The sequence below is a fragment of the Ambystoma mexicanum genome, chromosome 6p, assembly GCF_040938575.1.
Source record: "Ambystoma mexicanum isolate Mex_15411 chromosome 6p, UKY_AmexF1_1, whole genome shotgun sequence".
Classification (NCBI taxonomy): domain Eukaryota; kingdom Metazoa; phylum Chordata; class Amphibia; order Caudata; family Ambystomatidae; genus Ambystoma; species Ambystoma mexicanum.
This window is the reverse complement of record NC_090935.1, coordinates 778,673,303-778,699,333: the sequence shown is the minus strand read 5'-3', so window position 1 is coordinate 778,699,333 and position 26,031 is coordinate 778,673,303. Positions and strand designations below refer to the sequence as shown.

The 26,031-nt window shown below is 47.1% G+C and overlaps 1 protein-coding gene across 1 annotated transcript in view; it reads left to right on the top strand.

Annotated features, from left to right (window-relative positions):
* Positions 1-26,031, top strand: part of ELL2 (elongation factor for RNA polymerase II 2) — a 364,302-nt gene that overhangs the window by 322,672 nt on the left and 15,599 nt on the right. The window contains exon 8 of the mRNA XM_069627653.1: positions 2,570-3,149. Coding sequence (XP_069483754.1) covers positions 2,570-3,149 — 580 coding nt within the window. The remainder of the gene's footprint in view (positions 1-2,569; positions 3,150-26,031) is intronic.

Below are 26,031 nucleotides of genomic sequence, written 5' to 3'. Positions count from 1 at the left end.
GTTAGTATTTCATTGAAACACTGCAAAGTGTTGCACCTGGCTCAATAATAAACATTTAAAGCTTAAAATCCCTGGCCAAGAGCTGGCAAATGAATCACCATAATTCTAATTTCAGTATAAATCCACGTTCTCTAATCTGGAAGCTGGCAATAGTGTGCTGAATCGGTGTTGAATACAAATTCCTTAATGGAGTCTAGTGCCTTTGCTGCTTTCCCGAGTTTAGGTGACCAGGGCAATGTGGTGACCTGGAGGAAGTTTTTTTTTTTTTTAAATCAATTGTGCCATCAATTCCAGGAAGTTAGAGATGGGGATTGACTTTGTCAGAGGCCAGCTTGTGCAGGTCCAGCAGAGCCTGATTCATGGTCTTTTCCAGCTGCAGGGCAGCCTGCATGGCATCGAGGGCGTTCCACTCATCACGCTCTAGTTTCTTAATATCCTGCAGAACCATGTGCCCCCCGCATTTGTTCTGGTATTTTATTAACTTCTAGGCGTGCTCGCGCTCCTCATGTCTCTGCTCCTTGAAGTACTTTGCCACATGGCTCAGGGAGACATCATCCCGGTCAAAGTAGTAGGACATGGACAGGTAGACGTAGGAGACTTACTGCTCGGTGTCAACCATGCGGTTGATGCCCGTTTCGCACTCGGAAAGTTCTGGCGCACCTGGGACTCCATAGCGATGTAAGTGGTGTCGGCGATAGTCAAAAATTAATATAAAATGAATGTCGGTTTCAGGAAACCCAGAGTCTCGTTCCGTTCAAACACTGTTGAAGCAAGAACACAACTCGGAGCTAGTTGGATCAAAGGTTTGGTTCCTATTGCCAGGGTGTCAGGGTTGTTGTAGTGCACCCAAAGGGTACTGCATACAATCTTGCCTCCCACTCATCTTTTGTGGGAGTCAATAGTGCCATCAACTCTAATAGCGTAGCCTCTGGGGCACAAAATAATATACCCTGGGCTTTTTAGATGGTCTGCAATGTGGGTCTGAGAAACGTGATTGTTCTAGTGATCCGTGTAACCATGTTTCTGCACATAGCCATATCAACATCCATCACTTTAATGGTTGTCCAAGGTGGGAGAATACATGAAGGATGGAAGTGGCCGATTTGTTTAATCGGGAAATAAAGTCCTTTCACTGTCTGTTTTTACTTTTGATATAGTCCTATTCCCTTGTTTGATATGACTTCTCTGTACGCCTGGTCCTTAGTCTAAAACCCACAGACCACATTGGCTGCACTAATGGGAAGAGGACCTTCAGTGTGCTGGAAGTGTAAGCCAAAAGGGCACACTGCTGAAATAAGGCTGCTGGTTGGTGCTCTCCCAGGTTATTGGCAGAGGTGACGGCTGCAGAGTGGAGCCCTGTGGAAGGGTAGTAGCACAGAAAGCTGCAGTGTAGCTAAGGGACTACATGAGAGTGTGTGCTACCCCAAAACGAGTAGTGATAAAGGCAGCCAAGAATAGAGGCATACGCAGAGTGCTGACTGTGTGAAGCAACATTCTAAAATCTGAACAATCATCTGTTTGCTGCTCAAAGCATTTTGCCCTTTGTTTCAAGTACTTTTTGACATTCCAACTGATCTGAAGTCCTATGTTCACTCCGGTGAGTTGGTGTTATTTGTCTGACCTAACAGTTGTCCAGATTCTTAAATCCATATCCCAGTTAAGACCAAAATGAGGCTAATGTGCCATAACTATTATGCACTCTGCAAATCCATGCTAAAGCGATCCACCTGATGGCATCCTCTTTGGTGGGCTAATTCATGCTGGTCCAACCATGCTAGCCTGCACATACTGAAGTGCTATGTGAAGCTTGAAGTGTGAGCATTGATGGCTGAACTTTTGTTAGAAACCTGTAGTCTAGACTGTCAAATGCTCAAGTCAACATAAGAGATTAAATTGGTTAATATGCTAACCTGCTCTAGGATGAACCAGTCCTAGATACATTGGTTTGCCTGCCTATTGGTATGCGCAATGTGGGCATTCTAGTACAGATGTTTTCATTTTTCAAACATTTCAATTTTCTTGCAGTTTGAAGGGCAGCAATAAGCAGGATTGGGGGTCTTTGAAAGCATTATAGAAGGGGTGAACAATCCTAAATAGTTGCTTTTCTTTTTAACCTAACATTAATGCTAGTTTTTCCTGCTTGGGTGAAGCTGTATTTTTTTCTCTTCAGGTGTTATGATGAGAATAACTAAACTGGTATTGTTTTAATCTCTTGCCTATCCCTGTAAGCATAGTTACCAAAGTGTTAGCAAAAAAAAAGTAGTTACATGGAGAATTGGGCAAGCATTGTATGTGGCATTTTCTTCTGCCATGTCTGTCTAGACCAAGTTGAGGAATTAATCATAGACTGTGGTTTATGGGAAGCAAGCTGCATATCCAGTAGTATTGCACACACAGCACACCAGTTTGCTGTATTGGGGCATTATGGATGCTTCCATTGCAATGGGCACAATTCTAGCAGTTGGGACATACATTATTGGAAACGTAAAGTTGCTAGCATAAAGGTATTGGGTGCTTACAAAAAGCATTAAGTAAAATGTACATGATACACAATCGTTTATCATTTCAGAAACGGCCTTCGGATTCAGATTTCATTGACCCCTTAATACATAAAAAGCCTCGAATATCTCATCTTACAAATAGAGTCCAGCCAACTTTAAATGGTCATTTGACTCCTGCCAGTGACAAGTCTGTAGCAGCTGCTGCACCTCCTCCACCTCCGCCTGCTGCTGCCCCAGCACCTCCCCAGATGCCTCCTGCTCGCCTGCCAGCATCAAATCCCCCCCGCACTGTAAACTCTAACTCTAATTCTCCTAGCACACCTGAAGGTCGAGGAACGCAAGACCTGCCTGTGGACAGTTTTAGCCAAAATGGTGGCATTTTTGAGGACCAGCAAGACAAATATACCTCTAGGACTTCTTTGGAAAAAAGCCCTTCTCCTCCGCCAATAAAACTGGAGTGCACAAAGTCAGCAGATGAGAACTATTCACTATTGCACAAAAAATCCAAAAAGAAATCCAAGAAACACAAAGAGAAGGATCGAACAAAAAAGGAGGACATTGAATGTATTGAGGAAAAGAAACCAGAGCACATCAAGAAAGAAGAAATAGTCCAGATGGAGAAGATCTCCAGCCCAGACACAAATAAAGGTATGCATACCAACAAACATGTGTTGCTGTAAAATATGTGCAAAAGTTCTTGACACTTCGATGTGCTAGTTGTCACTGCATGACTTGCCACAATGAGAAGTTTGTCTGGTGGGTGTTCTTTTTCTTTAGGGCAGTTCACAGTAACATTGCATGTTTTTAGATTAAATGCTTTCATTTGCAAGGATTTTCAACCCCGCAGTATATCTGGATGGCATTATCCAATCCTTTTCAGTTTATAGCAAAGAGCATGAACTGCAATCAATGGCACGAAGTCTGATCAATGTGTGACTGCAGTTAGCAACATAATTTGATTCACACCTTCAGTGAAGAGCCCTTTTACAGAAGGTGACCATGGTCTATCCCACACTGCTTCAAAACAGTTCAGTGGCTTGCCTGCTGCAAGCTCCTTGCAATATCCACTCTGACTTTCAGAGCCTGACTAGTTCCAAACAATACACTGCACATCTGCCTGCTAACAGCCCTCAAAAATGCCAATTGGAGTAGTGCTCCAGTCACAGCTATAACTGCTTTTGGTTGTGAAGTTTGTAGAAGACCTAACATGTGTTCTCCTTTCAAGCTAATGGCAGAAAGCTGCTTATGCTGCTCCAAAGGGGTTTGGTACAACATCCCTGTTTGGTAGACTTCTCATTTCTGTGCTAATTCCCTTCGACCTTAGAGACCCCCAGCTCTTTTGTGGGTCTTAAGGACTTTTTAGTTTTAGCCCTAGAGTGAGCAAGCCCTTTTTCTCACTCTCATATTATGATCTGATTTGTATTGTTTCCTTTGTTTTTGGTGTCTAACAAACTCCATACCCATCTACTTTTTGAATGGTGACACACAGCACCTTCAATGCAGTGTTAGGCAAGATTGGCTGCAGTAAACCTGTGGTTGACTACACCAGCCTTGTCCTCCTGGTAATAGGTAGCCCACCTATTGGTATAGGTCTGTACTACACAATCTGGCTGAGTGACTGAGCAGCCAGACTTATCTCAAGAGGGGTACATGTGAGCTGTAGAGATGTAACGCTGAGATCTACAATTACAAGCAAGTATCCAAATAACAGTAGCACTCGTTTTTCTAGTAAAATAAACGGTCAGTTTTAAATAAACCTTAAAGGGCAATATGCAACAATAAAAATACACTACATAACACTTCCTCAGATTTAAGATGAGCAAATAGATACCCTTTTGAGATGCCTCACACAACTCCTACACTCTGAGGTGACTTCAATTACTATGGCAATGTTTGGCATTGATATATCACTTTTTTGTACTTAATGCAATTCTGAGGTTATGGAAAAGGTCATGGAAGGAAAAATATTCACAGGTTCTCAGAACATGTGAATACTTTACATCTCCCAATGAAGTCTGGATTAGATCTTTGCCAGCAATACAAGTTAAACCTATGCCCCATCTATGAGGGACAGTTCAAACCAAGTCAATGGGTTACAAAGAAGAGTGTGCATGGAGCCAGGAATGCCAATTTGAACAATGTATATGGAGCTGAGGCACTACTTTAGATCGCACAAATGTCTTGCGCAATGTTTGTAGAGAGTTTGAGCTCTGCAAAAAAAACTACTGCAGGCCTCCAGCGAGAACAGCAAGCTACAGACCAAAGAGGTAAGTACCCCTTAGTCAAGACAGTACCTTAGGTTTGAAGGAAAGGATCAGCTGGCTTCTGTTCTGGTTGTAGTCTTGCAGAACCTGTTCCTGGGCCTCGGTCATGGGGACAAGAGGGAGGACATCTGGAGGACTCCTGTACTGAAGTTTGAAGGTTGTCGGCGGCTAAGGGCTCTCCAGATTAGAGGCACGGTTTCAGCTACTGGTAAACTAGCACCACCATGGTTCTTGGACACTTCCAAGTGATGGGCTTCCCTTGCTTCTGGGGTCCAGCACTCTGGTGAGGTGGGTCAAGCTTGCTTCTTCCTGTTTTGGCAGGATTCTCGGGATCTTCCTGGAGCTCAGATCCGGCTTAAAGACGATGCACTCTATTATGGGTTTCCTGACCCCCTGGCGCTCTGTTCCAGCAGCAGCAAAGAAGTAAAGCCAGCAGGGAGAGGTCTTCCAGCAAAGTTTGTCTTGGGGTCAGTTGGTTCCACCAACCCAAGGGAAGAAGTCTGTTCCGGGCTTCTCTTGTCCATTCGGAGTTCGGAGCTTAAGCACTGCAGCAGGGCTTCACCGGGCAGTTCAAAGGTCCAGGAGGGTGCACCAAACTTCTCTTCCAGTTTCCTTCAGATATTTCATCCAGTGGTCGACTCTGCCTTCTGTTCAAGAGACCTCGCCTTTTATGTAGGTTCCTCCCATTCATGCACAGCTTAGCTGTCACTCACAGCAGAGTGGCTGTCCTGCAAAGCCACCCAGCCAATCTGCACTGGGTGCATTCAGGTAACCAAGGACAGGTAGTTTCTGCCACCTCCCTACCAAGTGTCCCAGAGAAATCCTTTAGATTTCTCATAATGTTTAAATACTTTTTCTGGGGTGAATTACAGTTCCCAAGAATAGTAAAGTGAAATTGACTTGAATTACCTTTTCTCTTTGTAGGTCCAGTACACGCCCATCTTATGTGGAAGTACAGGGGGGGGTGGGGGTGGGGGTGGGTGTGGGGGGGTGGTTACTTAGTAGCCCCTTTTCTGCTTACTCCTGTAACATTCTTTGTTACCCTCACTACTTTTAAAGGCTGGTCGCAGTGGTTACATTTTCCTACCATTGTGTTTCTACCGCAGGCTGAATCGTCAGCTGCAGTAGTGCACCCATGGGTGCCCATTTTGTCAATGGCCCGGAGTTCATTCTGCCATGTTACATGGAAGATTTACTATCCATTTAATCTTTTCCTTCCAATTGCTATAGTCCCACATTCAAAGAGACGGTGCTGTGTTGGGACATATTTTCTTTACTCTGGCCTGGTGGACAGATGTATAGAAGGCCAACCTATATTGTGACAGGGACAACTCTGAGCTGTAACCAAACCAGTCCAAGGTAGCAAGGTGAGTGGTGTGGGTCAAGTCGCAAGAGGTGTTGAGCTTGTAAGGGGTCAATAAGGACTACACACAGTGCAGCAGTCAGACTACACTTGTACAATCGGGCATAAAAAGACTTAACAGTAAATCACTACAACCGGGTAATATCACACAACACTAAAATGATGATATACCTACACAATCTGTAGGGTAGGGCAAAATACATATCAAACCCCTGTAAAGAAAGGTACAGATTCGTATTTGCACTGAATGTCCACAGAGAATAAATACTAACTTCAGAAGTGCATCCCTAATATGTAGGGGGGCCCAAAAGTTCAGCAAAGTTCCACACAGTTTATGAAGCTGGCAAACCTGAATCTAGGTTCTAAGGGGTCCAGTGAACAGTTCTGGGGAAGAGTTAAACTAGCTAACAAACGTGTTCCAAACTTTCGGAGTGCTTGTGTGATCAAGCAATGGCAAAGTCAAAGTGTTAAATCTTCAACACCAGCTGCGCCACATACGCTGGCTGTTGCAACCAAGCCGAACACCCCTCCTTTGTCGGCGGCAATAAAACCTTTGTCGTCAAAGCCTACCGCTTCAAAACCTTAGAAAATGTATGCTCCTCTTCCCAAAAGTTACGTTTTCAAGTCACTAACTTCAATTTATGAAGAGGTACGCTCTGATGAGGAAGATTAACCTTTTGGTGCCAGTGTGTTTTATATCCAAGGAGTCCAGAATTAAGGACTTGTATGACAATTTACAGTCTGCAAGTGGAGTTGATACTTCACCCAAACTGGAGTTTGGAAGAGTTGAGCCTGGCGAACATGCCAACGCTTCATACAGACCACTAATGTCCAAAGTTGTAGCTAAAGTACATGGGATGGAGTAGGCCACCATTCCCTTATGAACAAGATCTCACCAATAGTTTGGCTAAGGGTCCTCAGTCTGACTCTGTTTTGCCCTTCCGCATGGCATTACAAAAAAGGTAGGCTAGAAACTGGGAAACTCTGGCGGCAAATCCAGCAGTTAATAAGAATCTGACAAATACCTGTAGTGACCCTGACTACCTGTCGAAACACCCCACTCCGGAGAGTCTTGTGATGCAGGCGGCTACAGCTACGTTAAAACAGGCAGCGTACCCAATCATTCCTCCTGATGGGAATGACAAGCATGTAGCTGGATGGGCGAGCAAGGTATTTTCTGCTGGTAGCATGGCACTGAAATCTGCAAACTCCACTTGTGCCCTAGCAAGATTTTCATAATAGCGCCAGCAAGGAAGCTAATTGTGGATCCCTTCAATCGGGACTGGATACTGCGGATAGAATCGGCAGATCCATGGCTAAAAGCACTGTCATGTGCAGATTTGCGTGTTTGAGGAAGTCTGGTTTTGCACCAGATGGGCAGTCTACACTCCAACATGCCTTGACGGTTCTCATCTTTTTGGCCAACAAGGCTGACGAGAGCCTTGAGGTTTTAGATCTCAAAAGCGGCAGACAAATCTTTAGGTACAGCTGTTGGGCAACCTCAGCTTTTTCATTCTAGTGGACAACCTTGGAGGGGTAGATATTTTCTCTGCTACTCAGTTGGAAGTGCATCTAGAAGAATGGCGAGACATTACTTTGGATGCTTGGGCTCTGGAAACCGTAGCCCGGGGTTACTGCCTTCCTTTTATAATAAGACATCAGAACAATCCACCGTGGAACTGCGCTTCGATGGTTCCGGATCCGCTCCTTGTGCAGGAAGTTTTAACCCTGCTAGAGGAAGGTGCTATAGAATCTCTGTACCTATAGTGTAGAGCAACAAGGGGTGGTACTCTCCATACTTTATAATCCCCAAAAAGGACGGGGGCACTGAGACCCATCTTCGACTTGAGATGCTTGAACAAGTTTCTCAGGAAGGACAAGTTCAAGATGGTCACACTTTCTCAGATCCTTCACGCTCTCCATCTTCAGGATTGGTTGGTGTCATTGTACCTTCAGGATGCTTAATTTCATGTGCTAATCCATCTCCAGCACAGAGAATACCGGAGGTTCGCAGTTGGCGGTTCTCATTTTCAATTTCGAGTTCTGCCATTCAGGCTGACCTCCGCCCGAGGGTTCACCAAACTGATGATGGTGGTGGCAGAGTCTCAGGAGATGGGGATTCACGTCTACCTTACCTGGATGATTGGCTGATCAGGGCGCATTCTCCTGAAAGTCTTGGATCATCTGTCACCTGCCACGCTCCACATATTGGCCTTTTCCCTCAATGACAAGACGTCCCACATGACACCTCCAGCTCAGTATATCAGAGCTGTACTAGACACATCTTTGGGAAAGAGCTTGACACCCAAGGTGAGGGCTGAAGACATTCTTCAGATGGTTTCCAAATGTCAGTGCCCAGACGCTTTCCGGCCGATTTATTTATTTTTAAAGGTTGCTCTGCCTCATGACATCCTGCATTTTTCTGGTGCCAGAGGCCTGCCTGAGAATAAGAACCCTTGAATGGGCTCCAATAACACAATGGTCCCAGTTCTCGGGAAAGATGTTGGACTGCCAGACCGACTTCAGATTCCAACCAGCGTCTTGCAGGATCTTCTGTGGTGGGCCTGCGAGGAAAATATTTGTGAAGTCGGAGCCCTTTTGACAACCATGGGCGGAGATTACAGTAGTGACGGGCGCCTCACTCAGTGTGGGGAGCCCATGCAATGATCTGACAGTCAGCGGTAGTTGGTCTCCATCGGAGTTCAAAATACACATCAACCTTTTGGAGCTGAGGGCAATCTGACTAGCGCTGAAAGCCTTTCTGCCCTCTGTACGGGGAAAGAATGTCTTGATAATGACTGACAACACAGTGGCCATGTACTACCTCAACAAGAGGTGTTGTAGGGTCACTACCGCTGTGCAGAGAAGCAATGCAGCGCTGGTACTGGACAATTCAAGAAGTAATCTCCCGATCAGCAGTTCATCTGGCCGGAGAGGAGAACACCGAGGCAGACGCTCTGAGTAGGCAGAGCAGTCTCCCACAAGTGGGACTAGCTCAGGAAGTCCTTCAGGAGAACTTCACTCTTTGGGGAACCCCTCAAGTGGATCTGGGTCAACCAGAAGTGCAAACTGTACTACTACAGGGAATTTCCTCCAGGAGGAGCTCTAGGAGACGGGTTTGTGGTGGAATGGGAGTTTCCACTCCTGTATGAGTTTCCTCCAGTCCCTGTCATTCCTTATGTAATCGGGAGGTTGAGGAAGTTCGGGAAACACATGATCCGAAGTGCCCCGTATTGGCCAGGAGAACATGTTACCTGGACCTTCTGGACATGTCCATCTGTCCTCCAATAAGTCTTCCACAAAGAGCGGACGTTCACTTGCAAGAGGAGGGTCTGGTTCTCCATCCAGAGGTCAACACTCTAAACCTTCACGCTTGGTATCTGAAGGGCTGAAATATAAGAATTGGGACCTCCCGGATAACGTTATGGAGGTGTTCCTTTTGGCTAGAAGACAGCAACAAAATCTTTGTACCTGTGCCGTTGGAACAAGTTCTGCAACTGGTGCAAGAAAAATAATGTAGATCCTTTTCTGTGTAAAACCCCCATGTTTTATCCTTCTATCCTTGGCCAATTTTGGGATCTAGATTGGTACCATTAAATGCTACCTGGCGGCGCTGTGCTTTTCTAAGCACTCGTCCGAGGAATGTTTTTATTTAAAAATCCCAGTGGTGACTCTATTTCTGAAAGGGCTCACTGTGTACCCTCCTTCTTTCCAGGTTCCGGTCTGGGACCGAAATCTGGTTTTAAAGTTCCTAATGTGTGCACACTTTGAACCCCTGCACACATGTCCTTTAAGGTTATTAACCTTTAAAACCATCTTATTGGTTGCTTACATCAGCCCGCAGAGTGAGCGAATTGTATGCACTGTCAGTAAAGCCACCTTTTACAATCTTGCACAAGGACAAAGTTGTCTTGAAGGTCAAACCTTCGTTGCTGATAATCATTTCCGATTTCCATTGAGCCAGAAAATTGTTGTTCCTTCTATCCTCCACCTCACCCTGTGAAGGAGGAAGAAAGACTTCATAGGTTAGATCCTGAGTGCTAAAGGCTGGCGGGGAAAGAGGGAAAGACCCTCCTGAATGCTTGCAAGCTCATACCACCAGGGGCATGGCTACATCTACGGCCCATTAAAGGGGAGGGGGGGTCAAAGGGTGTCCCTATTAAGAATATCTGTGCTACAACGTGGTATTAATACACACGTTTACAAAGCATTATTCTCTGGATGCTTACAATTCTCAAGAGGTTGCTTTTGGCAAGACAATACTTGGCTCTTCCCTTGAAAATAATTAATATATAAATTCTACACCCTCCTCCAATCATAACTGCTTTGGTCGTGTCAAAGAAGATTATATATAATTTTTTGGTGCTAGGCAGGGAAAGCTTGCACCTCCAGCTTTGGCTCTTTTAAGGGTAGGGACAAGGAGCTGGTGGGAATTCTGGGCCTGCTTGGGTCTATTAGAAGTGGCACAGTGAATTCTTTCTGAAAGGTAAGGGGGTGCTGTGCGGGTCAGCCACGTGTGTGATAGCGTGGGTTTTAAAGAGTTTACGCTCTTTAACTGAGCCACTGCATCATGTCTAGCCTGGGAGATGTGCACCCTTTTGGGAATGCTTAACGCTGCTCTAAGGGCATTATTTTGGGTGATTTGCAGTTTAAGGTATTTTGTTGAGGTGCCTAGAAACAATGTTAATAGTCTAGCTAGTCCCCAATGGTGGCTATAGTGAGGCAGTTTTTGGATGAGGTACGGTTTGGCCGCATTTATGATTTTGGTAGTAAGTTCTGCCGACGAGGAGATGGCGCTATCTTGACGTATCTCAGAGGCTGGAGTCAAAGTAGATTCCCAGTGTTTTTACTGGTGCCGAGGCAGTGATTACAGTATTCTCAATGCTGAAGGATCTGTAGAGACTGTCTTTCTTGTTGAGAATTTCCTTGGGGCCTACCAAGAGGATTTCTGTTTTGTCCCCATTGAGACAGACAATTGGACGCCATCCAGGCCTGGATAAGGACATAGGTTTTGCTGAGTCTTGTTCATAAAAGCCAGAGAGGGGGAGGAGAACTGAGTATCATCGGCATAGTTTGTATATGCTTTGCTGTGATTTTCCAGGTCATGGAAAAGTGGTTGAGTAAAGATGTTGTACGGTGTAGGTGAGGTGCAGGAGCCCTGAGGGACTCCGCAATAGATGGTGGTGGGGGCAGCACAAGCCTGGTCAGAGAACACTCTCATAAGTCTTCCTTCAAGGAATGAGGTGAACCAGTATGTGGCTTCCTGGGATAATTGGGCAGCATCCCTGAGAAGTGTACAGTGTCTTATGATTTACAAGATCAAAAGCTGCAGACCCGTTAAGGAGCAAGAGCCGTGGCTTGCCTTTGTCCATAGTTCCCCCTAATTGGTTCTTGTAGAGTAGGGCCGACTCTGTGATGTGGACGGAAGCCAGATTGCTTCTTTCCAAGAATATTGTTGATTTCCAGAAAGTGTTGAATTTGTAAATCAGCAGCTTTGTCTAATATAACAAACCGCACGGTAGTTATGGGTCTATAATTAATTTGGCGAATCCAGATCAAGGGAGGTTTTTTAGCTGAGGGCGAACTCATGACTCCTTCGGGGGGGGACAATGCCAGAGGAGAACAAAGCATTTAATAATGCTGTGAGGAATGGAGCTAGTGAGTCTGCGCAATCTTTTATAAGGTTGGTGGGGCAAAGACAGTTTGATGCATTTCATGATAGCTAAAACTTCTGCCGAAGTTATTTCTTGGAAAGCGAAAGATTTTTAATCTGTTATCCAGATTGATGACTGTTGCAGAGGGCAGACTGGCTTTAGGCAGGGCATTATAGCGTTTTCTTTTTTTTTTTTTTCTGGGGAGGTTTATTCAGCATGGCAGTTTGCATAATGGTGCACTAGGCTTCATCTTTCATTGTTTCCTGGGTGTTGGTGGGTGGTGCAGCCAGCTCCTTAAATATTGCAAACCAATCTTTTTTCTGATTTGGCATTTCAGATTCTGGATTTGTAGGCTGAGGATTTCGCTAGTGATGGCCTTTTTATATTGTATGCTAAGTGTTTTGTAAGCGGCTAGTGTGGCGTTGTGAGGGAAGGCTTGCCATTTGGTGGGTACAAAGCACTTCTGGGATCTTGGTTCTAGTAACTCTTGAGTAAACCATGAATTTTTATTTTCATTTTTAGCTTTTATTCTCTCTGGGGGGTGGTGCGGGGCAATGGCATCTACTGCTGCTTTGATGCTGTTGTAGAGTTCTACCAGTGCCAGGGGAGTCATTGGAAAAAGGTGGCTTCAGTGATGAGACCTCTAGGTGTGGAAAGATCCTATCTTACTCTTGCGTCCCGTCCCCCTTCCTCCATACTGCATGGGCGTCCCTCGCAAGGGACGGTAGACGGAACCTTTTGCACCCAAAAAATCTACTTGCCTCTAAATTTAGAGGCACTGCCCTGACTCCACCCTCCAGCGCCACACCTCAGTCCCCTTTTCCGCACTGACGGAAACAGGCCAAATTCACCAGCGCTCCTGGAGTTGGATTCGGCCATGTAATTCCACACAAAGATTCTTCCTCTTATTTTGTCTTTTTGTTCAATAGGTACTTGGTCCTCTGACGCCACAGCTGCTCCCCGGCGCATGTCGACTTCGACAGGGTTCAGCAAGTGCCCATCCTGCAACGGGACTTTTCCAACTTCAGACCCCCACACCCTCTGCCTACGTTGCCTTGGCTCAGACCATGGTTGGCAAGCCTGTCCGGTGTGCAGCTCGCTGTCCTCGAAAGCTCTGAAGAACAGACTAGCCAGGTGGAGGGAGCTCTTTCAGCGGTCTCCTTCTGAGGACCTCAAGAGGTTCGTGAGACATTCCAGGCCAGAGGTAGGGCCTATATATTCATCCACACCTCACAAGGGTGATTCCTTCCCAGGGAGACTCCTACGTGGGAGGGACCAGTCTGGTCCTTTTACCAACTCGCACACCGAGGCTGTCAGCTACCAGCCTTCGGGGTGAGGGTTCCTCGGATCCTCCCAGTGTCATAGTTGAGGGGCCTCTAGGCTCTATTACTGGGCTTGCGCCGAGGGGCTCCATCCTTGTACTGGCATCATGGCCGAGGGGCTACCCCCTGTTACTGGCAGTACGTCCGAGGGGGCCCCTGAACACAGCTCTAATGACCCCCGGGTTGAGCTTAGTACACCTACCGGCACATGCTCGAGCAGGGCAAGTCGCGCGCCTCACACATGAAACTTGGCAGAGGTTGGGCCAAGCAACACGTTGCAGCCACGTGGTAAGCAGTTCAACAAAATGGCCGACGTGCCAGAAAAGGACACCCATTCGACGTCTCTGCATGACTTCAGTGAAGAACGAGTATCAAGGTGGGACTGGCATCAACCAGGTACGTGGCCTACGGTCTACCCTTCGTATGCGCAAGGCTGTTTTCCTTTGTGGCCTCAGTTTCCTCTAGTAACCCCCTCAGTGCCCAACTTCGGCTAGCAAGGACCGGATCTTCAAGAGGTTCCTCGGCCTCATGAAGTCTCAAGATATGGGGGCTATCATCAAGGACGCTAGCGGCACCACAGACGCCAACGCCTCTGGCTCCGGCACAGCCGCCTCCTCTGGCTTCTCAGCCTACTCCACAGGTGGTTCCATACCAGCCTCTTCCTCCGCCTCCGGTGGTGGTCCCTGTGCCCCAGCCTCCGGCTCCAGATACTCTTCCTCCACAGGATCTGCCAGACCCTCGGGATACTGATGAGTAGGAGAATCCTGACACACGGGCCTTCTGCAAATGTATCGCGGGCCTGGCGGAATACCTAGGCCTCGCACAGCCCCAGTTCGAACAGCCGGCAGAGGGCATCCTCGCTGAAGTCCTCACGAGGTGCCCTTCTGCCCGAACGGGAATGCCACTGCAAACCGATGTAGTCTTCTTCGCCAAGAAGGGTTGGCTCAAACAACTCTGTCCAGCCAGTCAACCGCTGCCTGGATGCCAAGTACAGACCGATGGAGGGGGGTACTCTTGCTCTCCTCCCATCCTCAGCCACACTCCTCGGTGTACTCCAAGCCTCAGTCGTCCTCGTCTTCATCAACAACGCTGTTTGGCAAGGAGGAGAATCTTGGAGGCATACGGTAAGAAGCTATATTCCAATGCTTCCTTGCACCTGCAACAGGCCAAGGCAGACGCCATGATGGCAGCCGCTAACCAGAGATTATGGTGGGAAAGTGCTGACTTCCTCCTGCAACTCCCCACCCGCAGCCAATCATGTTTCAAGGCGGGGCTAGCCGAGGCCAAGCTCATGGCGCAGGATATCGTGGAGTCCACTCTGGCACCTCTTGATGTGCCATCTGTATTGCCACGGACATGTGAAGGATGGCCTGGCTCCAGGCAACCAAGTTCAACCCAGATGTCCAGGAACGTATTCTAGATCTGCCCTTCGAGGGCAGTGACCTCTTCCACTTCAGCACAAAGAGCTGGACAAGAAGAATAGCTCCCAGACTGCTAAGTTTTAATCCATTCTGACAAAGGCCAAGCCCAAAGCATACTCCGTCTCAGCAACGCTTGGATAAAGGTCGCTCATCTGGAGGCTTTGGCGGCTTCCAGGAACGGAGGTCTAAGCAGCCGGAACACTCGGCGCAAGCATCAAAAGGGGGGGGGCATTTCCAGTCCCCCCTCCAAGGGCAAAAAGTAATGACAGACCCACTCGGGTCCACATGTCGCTAGTGGGGGGCAGCCTTGCTCTTCACGCACACTTCTGGTGACAGAACTTCGCGGACACCTGGATCCTGTCAGTAGTATCCTCTGGGCACAGTCTACCTATTCCTGCCACTCCTCCATCCATCTCCCCCTCTTCTGCATGTCGGGACAGCAACTCTTTCGGCGGAGATTCGGTCGCTCATCCTGAGCCAGGCTGTAGAGGAAGTCCCAGCCTCTGAGCTGGGATCGGGCTTCTACTCAAGGATCTTTGCCATTCAGAAAAAGAACCAGGCTGGCCTGAGTTGTACTGGACCTTTTCTACCCTCCACCTCTCCTTACCGCTCCAGAGGTTCAAGATGGTGACGCCAGCTTTTGTGGAGACACTAGGCAGGGGAGACTGGATGTGCTACCTGGATCTGAAGGACGACTATCTGCATGTCCCAATCTGGCAACCCCATCGGTCTTTCCTCAGATTCAGGATCAACTCGGCCCCCAGGGTCTTTACCAGACTCATGAATGCAGTGGCAGCCCTCCTCGGGGTCTTCATATATACCCTTACCTAGATGACTGGCTTGGCAGGGCTACATCTCAGGAAGCAGTTCACCACTCCTCCTATGCACTGATGAATACGCTAAACAACCTGGGCTTTTTTCTCAATCTCAAGTCACAACTGCAACCCAGTTGTTGACCTTCCTGGGCCTCCTCTGGGACACACGCTCCGAGAGGGTCTTCCCCTCGGAGGACACGATCTCTGCCATCAGGAGGGTCACATCCCACTTCCTCAGCCGATGCTCTACTTCGGCTTGGCGGTACCGGCATCTGCTGGGCCTCTTTGCAGGGGTAATATTGGCTGTCCCCCACACAAGACTCATGATGATGAGGATTCAGCTACACTTCGCAACATTGTGGAACCCAGAGAGGGCTCCCAGGCCGAATCAGGATCTCCATCTCTCTCCACCCGGACCTCACATGGAGGTCCAGGGACTGCAACCTGCGGACGGGCAAGCCCTTCCGTTCTCCCGTCCCTCAGGTAACGATTACCACATACTCCTCCCTAGAGGGCTGGGGAGCCACCCTGGAGGACCTAGCGGTCCACGGCACGTGGACCAGGCAAGAACCAGCATACCACATTAATTGGCTGGATTAGCACTCGGATCCTTCCTCCCACGTATCAAGGGAAGAGTGGTCCTCTTCCAGACAGACAACTCGACCAGTATGTACTACATCAACAAGCAAGGGGGCGGGGGACCAGGTCCCCTTCCCTGTGCAGACTGGCGATCAGCATGTGGGAATGGGCCTTGGAGAACGAAGTTTACCTCACGGCAGTACACCTTCCGGGGGAATCCAAGCTGGAAGCGGACAGGCTCAGCAGGTTGGGAGCGGCCAACTACGAGTGGCAGTTGAACGACCTTGTTGCACGGGAGATCTTCCACTGTTGGGGCTTCCCCCAAGTAGATCTCTTTGCCACCAGGCACAAGAAGTGCCCCAGTTCGTCTCCTGGCAGGAGCCGGGCCTAGGCTCCATGGGGCGACACCTTACGGATCCAATGGAACGGCATGTCCGCATACGCCTTACCGCCCACTCTACTGATTCAGAGTATTTGGCAAGTTCAAGGAGTCTCGCCAGCTCAACCTCATTCTGATAGCTCCTTGGTGGCCATCGCTGCCATTGTTCTCGGAGCTGCTCAGCCTCTCGGCGGTCCCTCCAATCCACCTCCCAGCACACATTCTGACACAGTATGAGGGCATGGTCGTTCACGCCGCCCCCCCAGAAGCTGACCCTCACAGCGTGGTTCCTGAGCAGGTGATGCTCGGCCACCTCAACCTATCCCAAGCCACCTAGAAATCATAAAGGGGCTAGGAGCAAGGGTACCAGGGCCCAGTATAAGAGTAAATGGACCAGTTTCTGCCACTGGGCTCACTCCAAGGACATCGACCCGCTGGCTTGCTTATTGGACGATGTGCTGTCATTCTCAGCTCACCTCGCCAACATTGGCATGCAGGTGACACCTGTCGCGCATACCTCTCAGCCATTGGGGCCTACAGGAACTCAGAGGAAGAGTCTTCTACTCATCCAACCCAATCGTCAGGAGGCATTATGCCGGGCTCGCTAGGCTCTACCCGCCCATTAGGAAGCCACACCCAGTTCTGGGATTTAAATCTGGTTTGGGCGCCCTCGCACACAAGCCTTTTAAACCTATGGCGACGGCAGACATCAGGCTGGTCACCATCAAGATGGCCCTGGTAGTTGGCCTCACATCGGTGCGCAGGGTCAGTGAGATCCAGTCCCTAGTTGCCTACACCCCTTTCACAAGGATAAGGTGGTCCTGTGGACCCATCTGGCATTTTTACCTAAGGTGCCATCAGTCTTTCACTTAAACGAGGAGATCGTCCTTCCTACATTTTTTGCGGACCTGAAGGACGAGCCTCAGTTCTGCACTGCCTGGATGTCGGGTGTGCCCTGAAATTCAACCTGGACAGGACCAAGGGCTTCTGCAAGTCAGATGCCCTATTTATCACCTTTGGAGGTGCCAGACCAGGCTATCGGGCCTCCAAAGCCTCATCTCCCGCTGGATGGTCTCGGCCATCAAGGAAGCATACGAGGGCCAGCATAGATCCCTTCCGGCCAACATACATGCCCACGCGGTCAGGGCCAAGGCAATGACCATCGCCTTTCAGCGTCATGTCCCCTAGCAGGTCATTAGCAGGGGGGCCATATGGGCCTCTCCCTCGGCTTTCTGCAAGCATTACTGTTCTGATACTGGCTCCAGATCAGATGCAGCTTTCGGACAGGCGGTTCTCCGGAACCTCATTGCTTAAGGAGGGTCTCCTCTCCACTCTGGGGCTACATGCAGTTGTAATCGCCCATGCAGTATAGAGGAAAGGGGACGGGACGTAAGAGGAAGTTACTCACCGTAATGACTAACACACTCTTAGTCCATAGTCCCCTTTCCTCCATACGTCCCACCATCCTTCCCCCCCCCCTAATAATCTGGTGTCATTAGGCAATGGTAATTGTATTGTCGACGCGTCTTTGGGGACAGAGGTGTGGCGCCGAGGGCGGAGTCGGGACAGCGCATGCTCCCAGGCCTCTAAATTTAGAGGAAGTACATTTTTCTGGTGAAAAAGGCTGTCTCCCATCCCTCGCGAGGGAAGCCCATGCAGTATGGAGGAAAGGGGACTATGGACTAAGAGTACGTTAGTCACTACGGTGAGTAACTTATAATAATATAATTTGGTAAGGAGCCGTGAGCATCTGGCCAGAGCTGAGGGTGCAGATGTGTTGCGTTTGGTGATGTTTCTGGTTGGGATGTGTTAGGCAGAGTTTGTATGCAGTATTTTTTGGGAACACTAACAACTATGACTACAGGTGTAAGCAAACCTACCTTTGGTATAAGTCTGTACTACACAGTTTTGGTAGAGGGGCTGAGCAGCAAGGCTTATCTCAAGAGTGGAATCTTAGCAATAATATTACAGAAGTCTACAATCGCAGGTGTTCAAAAACACTTACACTCGGTTTCTTTGATAAATACTTATTAATTTGTCAGTTATAAAACATTAATTGGAAGGAGGCAATTATAGAACACACAAATCTACTTCAATACTGTTTCAGAATACAAAAGGAGTAAAAGGGAAAGATTAGAACATGTTAATTATTCGTAGACAGTGCAAATACTGAGTTCACAAGAGTCAATTCAATAGGCTAGGCCAAAGTCAATGGGCTAAAGTCTTGGATAGGATAAAGCGGTTCTGATAAGTAAACGGTGGGACCAATCGACTCTAAAGTAAGCCACCTGGCTGCACAAGTTCTCAGAAGTAGTTTGTAAAAAGAAGAATCATATGTTGGGTCACAAGCCGATTAGGCCTGCAAGTTGCAAAAGTTTCAAGCACTTTCACCGCAAGAGGTAAGTACTGTCTCGTTTCACAGTACCTTTCAATGAAGAAAGAGGCAGCTGATGACTTCTGTTCCTGCAGATCTCACTGTTCCTGTTCCTCATTTGTGGGTACAAGAGGAAGGATGTCGGGACTCCTGCACTGCACTCGGACTGGTCAAAAAGCTTGCAACCGTCAAACTTAAATTCTGGTGGCTGTAAGCAACACGCATAAGCTAGTGTCCCTCTCCCTGGTCCTACGGTGTCCTGCAGAAACTCTGAGGAAATTCAACCAGCTCTGAGCTGCGTATCCAGGTGGCTTACTTTGGAGTTGATTGGTCCCACCAATTCAAAGGGAGAAATCGCCCTTTGCAGGGCTTCTGGCGATTCGGACCTGCAGCAGGGCTTCACCGGGCAAACCAACAGTCCAGGAGGTACAGCAGTCCTCTCAACTCTTCTTTGGTTCCTTCGTTCCAGTGGTCAACTCTGCCTTCCAAGCCAAGAGACTCTCCTTTTATTCAGTTTTCTCCCATTCATTCCAGCATAGCTGTCACTAATCCAGCAGGGTGGCTGTCCTTGCCGGACAGTCAGCCAGCCAATCACCACAGAGTGTATTTGGGACTCCTAGGAGACTAAGCACGCAGTTTTGGGCACCTCCCTCACTTCCTGCCCACCCCAGACACTCTGGTGCCAGAGGCGGTCATTACTCCTGAAGCCCACCAAAGGCGAATGAACAAAGAGACCAAACCTGGTTTGGCACGCAGAGAAACTCTAAAAGGACCTTTTCTCAAAGAAATGGTGAAAAAAGACCACTGGGACCTGTTTTAACAAAGGGGGCTCAGATGCCATCTTGAAAAACATGGGTCCCGCGATTTAACGTTACCAGCGTTATGAATAGTTTGCGGTTGGGACACCTCATGGTAGTTTGTTGTAAAACCACTGCCACCAGCCATTCTGAGAGGAAAGGGTAACATTTGACTGTTACATGAGTATCTAGACACGGGATACTAATTAACCCCTCCAGCACTCCATTGTAAGAGTGTGCTGGGTTTAGGAATTTATGACTAGTAAAGTCAATTTCACTTTACTTACTCTGGGAAACAGTAGTTTGTCCCAGAGAAGGTAGTTAAACCTTGGTAAAGCCGGAAAGGCTTCCCTGTCGCTGCACTGAGGGTGCTGTGTGAGGCAAATTGAAAAAGATGCCTGTGGAGTTGGTTAGACTCCATAACCAAAGAACACACAACACATTGATTTGAAAAGTTCATTCAAAGTCGCTAAGTTTAGCAAAGGAGCTGGATGGCTCTAAGGTGGGAGGAATTGGCACATTTTGAGAATTTTCCCTACCAAAGTGAAAGTGTATGAAGTGGTGGTCAGTCCACGGGTGGGAGGGAGGGGAGGCATTATAACTGATATCTGCAGCACAGTTGTGATCTGCTATCCAGTCTAATATGCAACCTTTGTAGGAGTCTGGTCAGTGACTCTCTGGAGGAAACCCATGTCCTCGAGTGATTTGGCAAAGGCATTGCTTTGCTTCTCTTTTGGATCATTGAAACTGAGGTTAAAGTCTTCCAAAAGGATGGTGGTGTTTTTTAAGTTATCGCCTAGCAGGTGGAGAAGAGTTCCTTGGAAGTCGGGTAAAGGGCCAGGGGGGGGATGTAGATGATGTGGAGAGTGATAGTATTAGGTGAGAGGGAGAGATCAGGCATCTGCGTTCTCAGTTACTGGTGAGTTTATTTCTCTAATAGCAAGAGATTCCTTGGCTATGATGGCCACACATTCTCTTTTGGTGGTAGTTCTGTCCTGACTGGCTATGATATAGCCTGGTGGGAGGGCTAGAGAGATGGGTGGCCCAGATGCTTCATGAAGCCATGTTTCAGTAATGGCGAGTGCAAGAAGATCCAGGTCGGTGAGCAGGATACAAATCTCAGTGGAATGTGCAGAGTAAACGCGCATTAATAAGGGCACTTTGGAGTGGGGTGGGAGAAGCTGTTGTGTTCTTTTCTTTGGTAGGAACTGGAGTCATTGTATCCTTGTTAGAGTTCCTAGTTTGGAAAAGCAGTAAGCGTAGCTTTAGGGGGAGTGGGTGTAGTTGCATTCCTTGCTTAAGTTTAGTGGTGGCTGCGGTATGAAGGGAGAAAGCTCTTAGTAATTGGTTTCTCATATGGTTAGGCTTGGGGCATGAGAAGCTGGGGGATGGGGAGGTGTTCTGAAGGGCACTGCAACCTTGCTGGTCTACTAGTTAAGAGGGTAGTTGGGGTTATAAGTATCAGTCAGCGTCAGGGCGTGTGGAGCAGGGGGAACAAGGACAGCAGGATATTAGAGTGAATGTCTTCCCATGCTATTACAGCTTCCGTTCCACCAAGGCAGAGTACTGTCATGCCTGTATTTATGGGAATCCGAGCTACACGAGGAGGGCGACAACAGATCTGAGGCCAACGGGCATTGTGCGTACAACATATACCATCCAATGTCACCCTTGATGGAGGCCACTGAGGGACATCGACTCGACACACGGCACCCTCTGCCAAAAAAGTTTTCATATTCAGCTGAAGCTGGACATTGCATGTCAAAGAAGAGGAATACGTCCAGTCGAAAGAATATTACCGAGGGTAAGTAACTTGTTCAACTTCCCTAACACTCCGTCCAATGCTGAAGCAGTCCATCTTGGACCTAAACTTTAGACCTAGCTATTTGATCCCTTACTTGGCTAAACCCAACAAACCATGCTGGCCCAAATTCTTAATCTCTCATACAGGTTTCAGACACCTTTTCAGCACAGATTTACCACAACCATGCTTAACAAATTAAAAACTTAATCAGAAATTGTGCCTTCCAGACAAGTCTGCAGTGTTGAAGTGTTGGACCATCCTGTCCTACTTGCACGCCTCAAATAGGGTATTGGAGGCCAAGTCTTCTAATGGACACGCTCTTTCCGAACTAATTGTACCCACTTGTTTAATTTGGATGATTTTACCTCTAACACCTTTGATATGGCTTCCCTTGGGATCTGCTCTCCACCTAACCTATTGCTTTTTAACCTTTATCTGGCCCTTTTGACTAATATCAAACATGGCTTATTAAATTATGTGGACGAGATTTTAATAACATTTCCTGTAGATGGTCACCGTTTCCATTAAGTAGCAATCAAAAATTGGATGGGCAACAATTGCCATAAGGTCAAACCCTCTGAAACTTAACTTTAATGCCACGGCTCATCTGTTGTGTGGAGGGGGCGGGGGTGTAACACTTAGCAAATTCTTTTGGTGAATGACAACCACCTTTCTCATAAGTTGAAAACCGTGGCATTACTGTACTCCTGTTTACCCATAAAACATTTTCCATCTTACAAAATGTAAGCCATTGTCTTTTTTTCCCTAAATTGTAAAGTGACCATACTTAATGAGTTCATATCTTGGGGCTTGAATTTTGGAAACCATTACAAGTCTTCCTCTGTCAAAAAAGATGACCATACTTCAACCTGTACAGAAAACTGTTGGGATGCTCCTGGGAAACAGAAAATTGTTCATTTCATCTGGGCACTGGTTTATACTGGATGCCAGCCAAGCAGCACATTTAAAAGATGTGCCTGGTGCACTAAGATTGTACAGCCTTCTACCCCGCTTATCCTTGTGGTTACAACTGGCCTTTGTTCTTGCTACCCCAAATTTAAAAGCTAGATTGGTTGTATCAACTTTTGTAGCAAAAACTCCTACTCTAAAATCTGCCTTTTAAAACCTCTGGAAACGTGATGGATCCTATATTGGCAGCATCTATTCTTCTACAGTGGCACACCTTTTGGGTAAATATTGTGCTTTACTAACCCCCTTCTCCTCTAAACAAAAATTCTGCCCACATCTATGCAGCAGGGTTACACACAAGTCTTTGACTCTCCTTACACCTGGAAATGATTCAGGGCAGCACTCTGGAGGCAAGCAGCATGGTCAAGGGCCCTGAAAACGCTTTAACATTCAAGAAACACTTAAACCAAATATATTTACTATTTTGTGTCCAAGGGAAAGGAATTGCAATTGAGCAACTTTGTTACATGTTTAGTTGAAGACTTTGTGACCATGACAAGCTGGGTGCCACTCTGGTATACTGCGGACACCAAGGTATTATCGCTTTAGGGTTTGTATTGGGTTTAAAGTCTTATTATGCAACCCCATCAGTCTTCAAACTTTGCTTGCCCTCACAGTTAATTGCAACACTAGCAATCCAAGTGTAGAATCTACCTGGGGTCCCTAAGACTTTGTGCATTGTGATAAAAAGGCAAACTAAATTGTTTCCCAGAATCGGTCCCCTGGCTTGGCTCCTTGTGTAACTTACTTGCTGGCAGATGCTCTGTGTAAATGTTAAAGCACTCTTCTGTGGCCCTGTTGCATTTATGGGACTAAAGATTGTTCCCTATAAGTTTCCATTAAAATGGTTACCTAGTTTAGAGGTCAAATTAAACTCCAGTGTTAAATTGGCTAGTATGGAAGCCCCTTTCTGCACATGTAGGCTCATGATCTCAAACTTTTAGGTTGGAAGATCACAGTAGATATGACTCGCTCTGGCCAGATATGTGGTGGTCTGGGATTTACTGCTGAATCTACATACAAAGTAGTTCTGGGTCAAGGACCTTGGTAAGATTTGAACATAAATACCCGATTGGGTGGCCTCAAAAGTGAAGTGTACCCGATGGGAACCTCGATGGGCTTGCAGCAAGTGTGCTACACAGATGGGGGTTCTGCACCATACTTGTCAATCGCTGGATGTTCTTGGGCTGCTAGAAGAACTTACCCAAATATGAAGGATTTGCTGATGCATCCTAATCCAAATGGACAATTCAAATGTAGTGGTATTGGGCTCTGCGCAGTCCAGACATTTCTACAGGGACCAAGGGAGCCACACCAGTGCTCACTTTCCTTGAGTAAGCGTGCATGTGCTTATTCTCGCCAGAGCTCCTCCCTCCATTGATTAGCACGTCTTGTTGATCCCTGCATGGCACCTCTTGCTTCAGGGACCCAAATCTCTGAACTGACTAGCAGAGAGCAACTTGCCTTCATTGAGCTGACCCCTGCACCACGTTGCGCTTAAGACTGCAAATTAATCTAATGAAGTAGCTGCACTGTATCCCAGCATTGGGTTCAGCCCACTGGTTAACTTTACCATGATCCTTTAAACTCGTTTTTGGCTGGGGTTCACTGAGCTCCTCCTCAGATCCTTGGCCTGCATCTTGGTAGGTGTGGACTAGGACTGTCCCTTGCACAGAGCTTTGCTACTTCCGAGCTGGATCTTTGCTATGAAAAATACAATAAAGTCCATAGACACTGGTAGCATGCATCTAATAGCCCTAGTCATCCTCAATGACAGTAAGTTAACCTCCACCGTATACTCACTGTCTAATATACAGTAATACAGATAACCCTGTAAATATGTATAGTGCAATGGGTAATAGGTTACAACATGCCCCAGAGGAGCCTTCGAAAGTTGGATAGTAATTGGATTTACAATACCAGACCTGCATAGTCTCAGTACATGAGTGGAAACAAAATGCCTAATTTTAGATCCTGTGACAGCCCTTTTAGCAGCCCTCAGTCTTCACTCAAGGGAGTTTGGAAGGCTGGTGGATTAGTACACTTGGTCCCATGGAGATCCCCTGAAGATTATACTATTCAGTAGACTGGGGGGGGGAATTGCACATATAGTAGCTTGTACAAATAAGCACATTGTATTACACCAACTTATTGTGTATGAATGAAAGCCATTAAGGGCCACCTGCAGAAATTTCCGACTCGCTAAATGCATGACCATTACCCATTAGTGATATATATAAATGCCATTACTGTCCTAGTTAATGAAGTCACTTCAGGGTGTAGGAAGTGTATCTAAAATACTATTCCAGAAACACAAAGCTAGTAAAGTATATTTGATGGTTATACATATTGCCCTTTTTAAAGAGTGCTTATTTAAACTATTGTCAAATAATTAGAACAACCTTGATTGTAAGTGTTAATTGGCTGATTGTATTGGTGGATTGTATTGCTACAGCTCACATTTACCCCTCTTTAGATATTCATGGCTGCTCAGTCACACTACCAACTTGTATATTAAAGGCCTATACCAAAAGGTGGGTTACAGAATACCAAGAGGACAAGGGTTTATTTTATTTACTTTGACATTTATATAGCACACGTAACCCAAAGGAATCCAAGCGCTTTTCGCTTAAGAATTCGGTTACAGAAGGTGCTGTGGTAGCTGGTAACAGCCATTGCACAGAAAGTTTGCATGTGTAGCAAATTACAAGTTGGTATTGTCTTGCTTTAATTAAAGATCATATGTGGTAATTGGTTAAATTGGTTCCATTAGTTACAGGCAGCCTCTGGATCAAGTGAATACAGATGATGCAGACAGGATTGCACAACTAACGGTTATCTGCCTGTGATACCACCAGTCGTAAATTAGATGAGATCTTGGGTAAAAAGCCAAGGTTTTTGGCCTTTGCGGAAGAAGCAGAGATATGGTTCTGTCCTCAAGGCTAAGGGCATGGAGATTTACTGTTTATTCTCCCACCGGGTTACATCAGTTCTTGCCTAACAAGTGCATCCTCTTCCTGAGGCCTAGCGCTTAGTCAGTGACTCTCACTGGCTGTAGGGAAGGAGCACTCCCCAACCCCTCCTTGATAAAGGTCAAGGGGCCCCTGACTGGATGACCATAGAGAATTTCAAAGGGGCTGAACCCAACTCTTGCTCAAGTCACTTCTCTATAAGCCAAGAGAAGGCATGGCAGAAGAAGGTCCCACTTTCTTCTAAGGGGTTCCTCTAAATCACTTATGCTCGTCATAGTTCTGCTAAACCCCTCTACCAATCCATTGGTTTGGGAATGGTAGGCTGTTGAGAACTTATAAGTCAGTCCACAGTTCTTCCACATGGTCTTTATGTAGTGGAACTTGCAATGTGATCCCCTGTCAGAGATGACCTCCTTTGGAAAACCTATCCTGGTAAAGATACCAAGGAGGGCCTTAGCCACTGCATGAGCAGTAACAGTTCTCATAGGTATTGCTTCAGGATATGTGGTAGCATGGTCTACCACAACCAATATAAATCGGTTGCCTGAAGAAGTTGGAGGGTCTACAGGACCAACAATGTAATCCCTACCCTCGCAAAAGGGACTCCCACCACAGGGAGGGGCACTAAAGGTGCCTCATTCTTCGACCCACTCTTGGCAGGAGTCTGACAAGTGTGGCAGCTCTTAAAGAATTTCTCTAAATCAGCCTTCACCTTAGACCAGTGGAAGTACAGAGATGACCTCTTTGGTCCTTGAAACTTGAATGGCCAGCCAGAAGAATCTCATGTGCCAACTGTAGGAACTTCTGTCTCACCTCC